Raw genomic sequence first — 10,562 nt, forward strand, 5'->3', positions numbered from 1 at the left:
CCTCCAGGCCACAAAAGGGTTTTCCCGTAATCACGGTGTCATAGGGCCTTGGTAACAGCTACTTCCCGGCTTTGAACACGGCAGTGAAACTTTTTCTTTTTTCTGATATCTTTTATTTCTGATATTTCTGATATCTGATATAAAAAGTATCTGATATCGATGACTCATGCTCTTTGACTTCTTGTGGAAGTACTGAAGGTTGCATTTTGCTACAACATGATTGGCATTTATTTCCCGCAGAAAGTGCACTTCAAAGGTTGTATTCACTGTTTTTCTTTAAACGGAGTGTTCCGACATTTGTATCGTTTTTTTAATTGGAATAGCCATCTTAAAGATTGTTCGTCGCAGTTCACAGCCCTGCCGCTCTTAAGACATAAAGCCGCACTAATTTCTGAGGTAATCACCCGCGAATATGTACAGACTATTTTGGGGAGACTATTTCAAGGTCCCCCAAGGTCCTAATAGCGTCATTCAAATCCTGCCACTTCATTAGTCATGCAGCGATCAAGGCCAAGACAATATAATGGTCGAGTCGTTCATATATGACGTTCATATGCGTTGAAACGCATAATGTTCATATCCTCTTTGCGCCGCTCGTGAGCACGCTTTCCAAATATGACAACCGTCAACTGGCTCTCAATCAGCACTGCAAGGTGCGACGACGCAATCAAGCAATGGCGTATTAACAGACCTTTTTACTAAACAGAAAAGTTGTGTTGTCCAGGTTTTTTAGTTGTTTAGTTTAGTTCTTTAGTTGTTTAGTAGTTCAGTCGTAGTTGAGTTTAGTTTTTCTAGTCGAGTTTGTTGAGTTTTTTCCACTTCAGAGGATCTCAAAAGTTACATGTCAGCTTATTCCATCACATCTGGTACCTGCCTCAAAATCTTCACACGTGGAACATTCCCTTACTTCAGCACTCTGAGGTAGTTAGCTATCGCCCCGGGTCCCTCACGCATGGCCAAGGCGAGAAGAAAAAACAAACGCTCGTAAAGTGGAGATCAAAACCCGTATTTATAAGCGGCCGAAGTCAAGCACAGCGCAAGGGAAGTGCGCGGGGCATACCGGCGACATTACTCCACTTCTGCTGTCTCAACCACGGCTAGGTTTTCTCCGATGTCTGTGACATGTCATTCACCAAATAACTCAATATCCGTTTATTCCTGAACTGTCATCAGGCGAGCTAAAGCGCATGTGCTCCACAAAGTGGCGTATGAAAACACCGATGCCAGGCTGGTAGAAAATCGTTGTAACAGATCGACAATCCTAGGCAACTGCATGACACACTGGCAATGTTTGAGAGTTGGTGCGGCAGGGCCTCTTTATTCCCGAGTTATCAGACTGAAGTTATTTGGCGATCGAGCCACCTGCCAGAAAAAAAATACAGCGCATAGCCGCAGAATTGCGGCAGGAATCAAATTCCGACCCTCACATATCAATGGCCACTCCGCTGCATAGATTAATGGATGCTGAAACCGCGGCTGATACAATCTGCGCGCGGCCACCTATCCGAAATACACACCACTACTGATATGGCGCCAAGTTCATCACGGTGACCTATGTGACAAACATCTGAATATGCGCGAGCAGGCGGACCCAAGCGCGTTACGTGGCCCAGGGACTTGGCAACCGGCAAATCCAGGCAGAGAAAATCACATCCGAGACCTTTGTCGGCAAACGCGGACCAAAAATAAGTCTTCCCGGACAGCGTGGTCCGCTCCAACGCTCAGCAGTTCACTTCACTCCAGCACGCCCGCGCGGACACCCGGCCGCGCAGACACGCCCGTTCGCGGTGTCTCCAGCGTCCACCACGACACCGCACACCCCCGTCGCCGCATCACCTGCACAATCACAGTCATCGGCGTCCGGCGGCGCTCGTGCCGCGCAGAGCACCCCGCTCCGGGTCACACGCGTCGGAGATGGCGCCGCTGCCGACTCCTCCTAATGCCGGGCGCGTGGCTTTCCGTACAAAAATAGCTGGCGGCTGGCCGGCGTGGGCGTTATCTGGGCAGCTGGAAGCCGGCCGTGTCGTCCGGGCCACGCGGCAGACGGGTTACCGCTGCCGCCTCCCTGCTGCGCAGCAGCTCCACCGGCGGCGCCGCCCTGCCGACGGCGCCGGCGGCGGAGCGGTCAGACGAGCGGCGGCCACAGGTGCCGGGGCAGGGGGCACCGGTTACACAGAGGAGGGGCGCGACTGGCGCGTCAATCACCAGCAGTGTTTGCTTTGTGAGTGGGACACAGGCGGAGCGCATGACGCAAAACTGTAGAGAAGGCATCCAGATGAGCGTGTCATAACAGGTAGCACGGTACTAGCGAGTGCGGCGCCGTGCCAGCCAGCCGCGGCTCAGGTTTCAGAATGTGGCGTCAAGGGGTAGGGGCCTTACTTCCACGTCGCCACGGCAGACCAGAAGAGACGTAATTTCCTGTTTCCAAACGCGGCACAAAAATCGAAAAGATACACAGTCTACCAGTGTACCAACGCTGGGCTATTCCCCACAGTTCATCGCTGACAGCAGGCGTCTCCAACGACGCAGCCGAATGTCGGTCGTACCTGTCTGGTCCCGTCGTCTTCTCCAGTAGACCACTGCTACCCAATATTCGCTGCCGGGCCTCAGCATATTCGGCCTCTCGCTGTGGACAATACACGTAGCATGACAGGGCTGTCCATTGTACGCCAGATACGGACATGCGGAGGTCCACGGACCCGGAGCCAGGCCTCACATCTTACTAAGCTTCTCTTACTGCTTGCATCAGTGCTGTCGCAAGACGCAACGCAAGCCACAGAGCACGCAATCGACACCAGGGCGCTATTCTACCCGACATAGTACCGCACAGCCTCAAATCATCGCAACTACCAGTAGGCGACATTATGTGCGCTTCCAGTTATAAGCGCCATCGCCCGCAATCAAGGAATATCATGAACCAAACATTGTCAAAATGAGCTCCGGCCAAACACAGTGCGCTGCATGAGCTGTGTGCTACCAAGCAGTGACCTCTTGCACATAAGCAGGCGAAATGAGCCACTCAACCGGAAAACAATCAGACAACCGCGACTTCAGCACTCCTATAGGAAAGGATTTTGGAGCGTTCACTAGCGCTACAGAGACGCAGCCAGGGACACTCGCCGCCCGTCTGAGACAGCCCGGCCCGCCCGAGGCCCGGCCGCGCCTCCGCGTTACCTGCTGCAGCGACTTGGCCGGCTGACGAGCACGCTCGCCCTGGGCCGGCCGGCCGCCGAGACCCGGGTCGGGCCGCTTCAGAATGGTGATCTGCGGCTCGGCCGGCACGTACTGGGTGCGGCCCGCCTCCTCGGCCTGCACGCGCACCAGCAGGCGCTCGTGCGGCGCGGCGGCGGCGGCGGCGGCGCGCTCGCGGGCCGTCCGCAGCTGCTCCAGCTGCCTGTCCAGCTCCTGCAGCAGCGGCACGGCGAGGTTACACACGGCGGGGAGGCTCGGCCGCCCGCGGGCGGGGAGGCCAGGTCGCCTGCGAACGAGCCAGCCAGGCGCCTGCGGGCGTGGCAGCGAGGTGACCGCAGAGTGTGGGCCGCAGCTGCCCCGGGCATCACCCATGCCCAACGGGGTACTGTGGAGCCTGACCACGCAGTCGTTGAGCGACGGGCTGGAAGGACCATCGTCATACTGAGCCAGACGAGACGCACAGTACTGTCCGTTGATCTGCGCTCAACTCACATCAAACGGTGCAAAACAACAGACGACAACGAACAGGAGTGGGAAACGTTTGGCCCTGGTTATTCGTTCGCGGCCATCTTGCCGGTTTTACCACTTCTGCACCCATCGAATGCGCACCAGAAATCAACGGCATGACTTTGCGTGCTCCTTGCGAATTGTGGTGTGACCAAGGCGCCCAGGTGGTCACTACCTCCTTCGTGCGATCGCGGAGCCGTGGAGCCGAAGACGGTGCCGTTCTGGTGCCGTTCGAGCAGCTTTGAATATCACGCGCCCCGTTCATTGGTGGAATCACCACGGAACCACGGATGCGCCGCTGGCTGTAACCTTAGCGTCACTGTAGTTTGCTGTATATGGGTGACGGTTCCACTGCTTGAGGCGTTTAAACGGAAAGCGACAATTCCCACAGACCCGCCATGCGTCAAAGGTGGCCGCGGCACCGCCGGCTTGTTTCAAAATGAGTTTGATTAATACAACGTTTCAGTTATTTCCTTTTTCCAAGCCATACGATCATACTGCATCGAATTCTTCGGCACGAATACGAAATGACAATGCAAAAGGAATGGTTTATTGCCTGTGAACAAATATGTACATTACAACTAGCCTAACAGTTCAGTCCTTTCTATCACTGAACGTTGAAGTGAGACCCTCGCCTCGAATGCACGCCAACGCGAAGTTCGCGCTCGACAATGACTCCGCGCTTGTCCTGGCGCACTACTCCAAGTAGTCGAAACTGTCCGGAATCCCAAATTGCTTATCGATCGTTGCCTCCTCCATGCTGAACTTGCGCTTGCACCAGGACTTGATGTTGAAGATGTTGTCGGTCCAGCGGTTAGCCGCCTCGATAGCGATGCGCGACTGCTGCCGCATGGCCTCCAGCGCCTCGGGGTCGCAGTCCTTGTACTTGGCAATCTCGGCGTCGAGCCGTGCTCGCTCCTGGCGGCGGCCGGCCAGATCCTTCAGCAGCTGGCCACGCTCGTCGTCCTCCTCCCTGCCCACGGCCGCCTCCGCCAGTTGGGCCTCAACGGTGTGCCGCTTCTGCCGCAGCTGCGCCAGCTGCTCTTCCAGCCCGGCCAGCTTATGCTGGCGCACGCCAGCGCCCTTGCTGGGAAACGCCCAAAAGTAGACGGATGTGCCGATCTTGTCCGTGTCGACAAGACCATCGTCCACCAGGCCCTGGATCACCTCCTTCACCGACTGCGACACGACGCCCTTCTCCTTCGGACCGAGCCGCTCCAGCTCCTTCAGCTGGAAGAAGTCCTGCTTCTCGTACAGCAGGTCCAGCATCCGGGTCCGCTTCTCCTCGGCGCTCACGCCCTTGCGCTTAGACATGGCCGTCCGACTACACGACCTAGCTACAGCCCGGGCTCCCTTGGCCTCAGTGACCCTCAGTCCTGGCGTCTGGCCCCGCCCAGCCAACCCTGGCGACCTCGCGTGATGGGATCCGAAGCTGTCCCGATCAGCCGCGGCGGTCCTGCGTGCTGGCGTCTGGGTGAGTCCCCTGAGCCCGTGGCTTTGCTACAGCTCTTGATCCTCCTGCACGGTGCTTGGGAGTTGGGTCAGGTCCTGCGGACGTGGAGGCGTTGCCTCTTCAGAAAATCAGCCCTCTAAACAGATGAGGGGAGACATGCCCAGCAACACATCACCATACACAGTCTGGCTGGCCAAATGTGGATAATCCAAACCAACATGTGTAGTTTTCTATTCTCAGAAAACAAATTGCAGCTCTATCGACGTCTTCATGCTCAGATGAGTTCGCACAGGCTTGAAATGAGTGCAAATGTGCATGTGTATGACACAGATTCCTGCCAATGATGGGTTGTAAGCAGCCAGCATATCATAAATCACAATGTAGTTGATGTGAGCTTTTCTGCATCCTCAAAAAAGGAGGCTTTGTGGGACAAAGAGGTCAGCCACAATGCTATTTACAGAGTAGCACATAAGAACAAGAAATGAAAAAAAACACACAAACAACAAGGCAGGATCATCACCACACATCATTTACTATGATACCAAATGGAACCCAAGCAAATTACCAAACTAATCACTAGCTTGATGGAAAAAGCTTTCATCATATGCAACAAATGACAACAATGAAAATGACAACATGAGAACAAAAATGAATGCAGCCACATGGCTTGCCAGCCCTACCTTTCATGACATGGACAACCCAACACAGTCTTGTTATAGCGTGAAGACCACCAACCCTGGACCAACATAAATATATGGGCAATCTGAAATAATACCTAAGAGGCAATGTTGTCAGCGTTTTCCAATTCAGAGAAAAATGTCTGCTCAGGAAGTCACTATTTATCACATACCACAGAACGCCTTAATGTGATATCACGGATTTACACACTACAGGGAGCAGTTAATTTGGCATATATAATATGCCTGCTACCTGCTTCATTCAATCATCCACCAATAAGGCTACACACCTAATTTTATCCTATGGATTCTGAGTTTGTGTTGATCTGTCATTCAGCAGTAGATGTAAGCCAAAATAGCTCTATCACCTATTTTCCAGGAACTAATAGAAAACCCTGATTTTTAACAAACAAATTTGTATCCCAACAAATCATTACACCATAGATATTGCTACAAATATCCTCAATTTCTGATATCTTTCAAATATCATAAACTGACAAACATCTACAATGTTTTCCACACTATTGGTAGATGGTACCAATCACATAAATGTTGTGCACTAATTATACAACACCACCGCATGGTTCCTGCTGCATTTCAGCACCACACAACCACCCTGAAGCTTTTGACATACATTCTGAACATGCTCTACTCTTGCCACACACTAATGTTGCATTAAAACTACCTACTTGAAAATAAAGACAGTGAGCACACTACAACCAGGCAATTAACATCACATTTCCATTTCAGGTGTGATGGTGCAATACTGTTGTATTGGCATACATATTGGTTTAGTTTCACTTTACAAAATATGGCAATTGAAATTATTGCTTCAGTAACATGCACGCACGCACGCACGCACGCACGCACGCACGCACGCACGCACGCACGCACGCACGCACGCACGCACGCACACACAGATAGAGATATAGATATATATATATATAGATATAGATATATATATATATATATATATATATATATATATATATATATATATCTGAATATCTTGCTGTATGAGTTATCACCGCAAGACAATAACCTACAAAACAAGAGAGGGAATTGGAGGGACCTACTCCAGAATCTGCAGCCTCTTCCCAGCTGTCTGCAACATCAGCTTCTTCAGCACTCTGTAAAGATAACAGGTCATTAAAAAACAGTGCTTGGATACACAAAGTGACACTCAGATGCAAAAATTTGCAGCTTTGATCTCCACCCAAATTATGGATGAGGTACTGTAAAGCACTTATAATAATACTGTAAGTTTATTATTAAGATACTGTAAGAAATACTGCAGTACTGTAATATTAAATATGGTAGGACTTCCCATGTTTATGACACAATCTACAATATCAGAGGATTTCAAATGAAATAAACATAAATATGTAAGTCATGAGTCACTACAACCTAAGCTGACACTTCCACTATAAAATCATTAGAGGATGCATAAACAATGTCACACTCCATATGACAATGGCACATGCTGAGACTAGTTCCAATAATCAACCAGCAAATTCATGATACTGGGTGTGAAATTAGGGGGTAAGAATAAGTCCCATCACAGTGCCATGCAACTATAAGGTTTAACTTGCACACCTACCCAGTAGTAATGGTACTAATGGGAAGTGTCAATGTCAAAGATAATTATGCTATATCAACTCTTTTTAATATGTGTATCAGCTGACTAGTAATGACAGTAACCACCAATGCAAGATGCAGGTGTCTGCAATAAGTAACAAATATCAGAGCTCTCATTAAGACAGGGTTGGGCAAATTTGAAATTTGGGGCAGCTTTTTAAAGCTTGGAGGCAGATTCCTTTGATCAGAACTTGGCTGACTGACTACTAACTATTGATATCAGTGCCCTAAATCAGTATCATGCCTTGGGCATAAGCCAGTTTCATTGGGCAGAAGCTACCCCAAATTTGTCTTCTCTCTGCTCAAAAGGCCATTTGGGTAGATTTCAGGCAGGTCAAAATATCTCACCAGAATTCTTGCCATTTTCTTTCCAGATTGGGTTATAGCCAGTCTGGAAAACAATCACCTGCTGCTCTAGTTGCCCATATGACACCTGCCTGTTGATGCATACATGCACAAAACATAAACCAGGCTCAACTGCACCCAATTTCACAGATAAGTTTTGCCCAAAATGCTTGGAAGGTAGTTTGCTTGATATTAGCTTCCAACACAATTCCTCAACACATTCACTCCATATGCTTTCACCACTGAATGGCCCCTGCAGTTAGTGCACCAAAAACCCTGACAAGTGACAACTTCCTATATCCTGAAATTAGTGAAAACTCTCCACTTCTCCAAAACTTGGGACAATTTAAATCAAGCCATGCATGCACTGAAGATTGTTGCCACAATGTTGCCACTATGACGCAAATGCTTGGCGTAACATGAATTTCTCACACACTGGAGTTAGGGATTAGGGCATAGGGAGTAAAACTTAAAAAAAATAGGGAATATTTCTTCCACTCACTTTTGAATGAAGGTTCCTACAGTTAACAATTTCAGGGTTTAAGCCAGCAAAGCCTAACATCTTACCATTGGAGTCTGCTCAGAGACCCCAGCCAAACCCGCCGCAGAGGAATTGACCGATGGGCGGATTCTCCCAAGCAGCTGAATCTTCTTGCGGCAGTCTTAATACTTTTTAACGCACCTCACTATAGAGAAGACAGTATCATATTAGAGACGTTTTCCACAAGCAGCTACTCATGCAGTCACCCATGTAGAACCAGCCGCCACTACCCTTTTCTACAACATCCTAAAAATTGAGCACCAGGCAAATCGAGCACAGAATTACAGTGGAGCAATGGATCTGCGTCACCAACGGAAAAGGGGAACGGGCGCCAAAAGCGCCGGTTTGGTCTGACTTCCGTAAATCAACAATAATAGATAATTCTATCGCCTTCCACTTCACAGACTTAACAGATTTAGGTACGAATTGAAATAAAAGTGGACATTCCCATTATTAGGTTTAAGAACGCATATCAATTACAGATCAGTTTAACAAAGGCATAATCTCAGATCGATTTTGCAAGGGTATGACGCAAAAATATTATAATCGTTCTAGCACGGAGCTTCGCCACTTACGTCATTAAGATTGGACGCCAGTACGTTGCCAAAGAAGCTTGTGCATCTGCTTAATTATTCTAGACTGAGCTCGAGCGAACATGTTTACGGTTCTTCTACGCTGTTTTGGCGCTCTCTGGCATATGACCTCTATTTCAGTCAGGCTATCGAACATGGCGCCGCCTATAAAAATGGGCGCCACTGCGGGCTTGCTCCGGTATGCCAGGGGTCAGGTTACTACTCATCTCATCCCAGTACAAACTCATCCCTGGGTATGCCTTATCTAGTTTTAGTACGCAAAATGGTAGGGAGAAGCGATTAACCATGAAGTGCGCACTGACCCAAGTGTTCTTAGAAAATTATATGTGAGCTTTGATGATCGTGTGACAAAAGTATGCGCGCAAAGTTCGCACGGAAAGGTTTGCAAGCAAGCATGCGGATGCGAATGGTGTGAAGAGCTTACCCAAGCAAACTATCTGTGATCACGGCAGTTCGCTGGAATAAAAGCTCGTGTAGAAAAGGTTGTTTGCGAGTAGCATGAATGCAACCATCCGTGAGCAATTGTACGTGCGTCGACGCATGGTTTCCATTAGCAACGCCTTAAATGATACGAGCATTCATTTTGTCTTCAAGCCATTTGAAGTTACTAAAAAATCTCAGTTTGCCCAGAATCCACTTGGGCTCCACTCCCTTACGTTGCTATTGTCTGCATGATAGCAAATTATACATGATAAATGCTTCTAAATCATGTCTGTCGTCACATTTCTTTTCCCATTACACAAAAGGAGTCTCACTGATCAATTACATGGTTCAAATGTGATTCGGTAAAATGACGTTCTGGCACAACTAAGCTCAGAGCGTCGAAAAGTAGCTTTAATCCAACTGAATTCATTACGGACATAGGCTATTTCACTTGACTTTACTGAGGCAATGCCATTGACTGGTAATGGAACGATTTTTCAAAGCGAAAACAATTGCGGGCCTTGTGGCTGAACTTAATTGAGGCAATGCCATTGACTGGTACTGGAACAATTTTTCAAAGCAAAAACAATTGCGGGCCTTGTGGGTTATCGCAGTATCAGGAATTCAGGTAAAATGCGGAATGTACACTTGTGGGAACATTGCGGACACTACGAAGTACTTATTTTCGATGCTCATGTTGGTTTGCTTGCTTTTACTCCTGGCATCTGATCGCGTATATCATAAGTTTGCGATTCATATGATCGCTTGTTTGCAGTTTCCGGAGAGCTAAAGGCCTCGAGACCTTCCAGAAATCCTTTGGTCTGTAATCAGCGCACGTACTCTCGATGATGTATTCGCTTTCGATAGCGTCTGCGGGCATGTACGTGACGTGATCTTAGGGCTTTCTCTCGTACTGTGGTACACGAATACGTGCTTGAGAGCAGTCCGCGCGTCGTTTTTCATTGTGCTATTGATATGGTGATGTCTAGACTGCATTTATTCGATTCCCCAAGCTCGTAACGACGGGGCGCGTTTATGCATGTGGGATGTGTTTATGTCGGTGAAACATTTACGATCAAGCAAATATGACCGTTTTCAATTAGTTTGCTACTTTGCAATGCCTGTAGAACTGGGTAGTATGCAGATTCCTGGAGCCGAGGCCAATTAAGGAGAAGAAAGGTTACGCTAGCTCA

At 48.9% G+C, this 10,562-nt stretch overlaps 1 protein-coding gene and 1 long non-coding RNA gene across 6 annotated transcripts; both read right to left on the reverse strand.

The window, feature by feature from the left end:
- Positions 1-1,137: 1,137 nt before the first annotated feature.
- Positions 1,138-3,287, reverse strand: LOC119110510 (uncharacterized). Its single transcript, XR_005095501.1, has 3 exons — positions 3,175-3,287; positions 2,547-2,626; positions 1,138-2,098 (listed from the first exon to the last, which is right to left on the reverse strand). It is a non-coding gene; the product is annotated as an uncharacterized LOC119110510 (long non-coding RNA).
- A 943-nt stretch (positions 3,288-4,230) lies between these two features.
- LOC119110507 (meiotic nuclear division protein 1 homolog) lies at positions 4,231-8,658 on the reverse strand. Of its 5 annotated transcripts, none has more exons than XM_037234365.1 (3): positions 8,639-8,658; positions 6,906-6,959; positions 4,231-5,247 (listed from the first exon to the last, which is right to left on the reverse strand). In XM_037234365.1, the coding sequence occupies exon 3, from the start codon at positions 5,011-5,013 to the stop codon at positions 4,396-4,398; it is 618 nt and encodes a 205-aa protein (XP_037090260.1). In that variant the 5' UTR covers positions 5,014-5,247; positions 6,906-6,959; positions 8,639-8,658; the 3' UTR covers positions 4,231-4,395. The 5 variants fall into 5 exon arrangements, with proteins under 5 accessions (XP_037090260.1, XP_037090255.1, XP_037090256.1 ...); XM_037234360.1 differs by having other exon boundaries at positions 8,495-8,657; XM_037234361.1 differs by lacking the exon at positions 8,639-8,658 and adding an exon at positions 8,380-8,395.
- Positions 8,659-10,562: the final 1,904 nt, after the last annotated feature.

This window comes from Pollicipes pollicipes, unplaced genomic scaffold (genome assembly GCF_011947565.3).
Source record: "Pollicipes pollicipes isolate AB1234 unplaced genomic scaffold, Ppol_2.1 Scaffold_7231;HRSCAF=8579_pilon_pilon_pilon, whole genome shotgun sequence".
Taxonomy (NCBI): domain Eukaryota; kingdom Metazoa; phylum Arthropoda; class Thecostraca; order Pollicipedomorpha; family Pollicipedidae; genus Pollicipes; species Pollicipes pollicipes.

Coding starts and splice junctions, on each gene's coding strand:
- LOC119110507 (XM_037234365.1), bottom strand. CDS start 5,013: ATGTCTAAGCGCAAGGGCGTGAGCGCCGAGGAGAAGCGGACCCGGATG.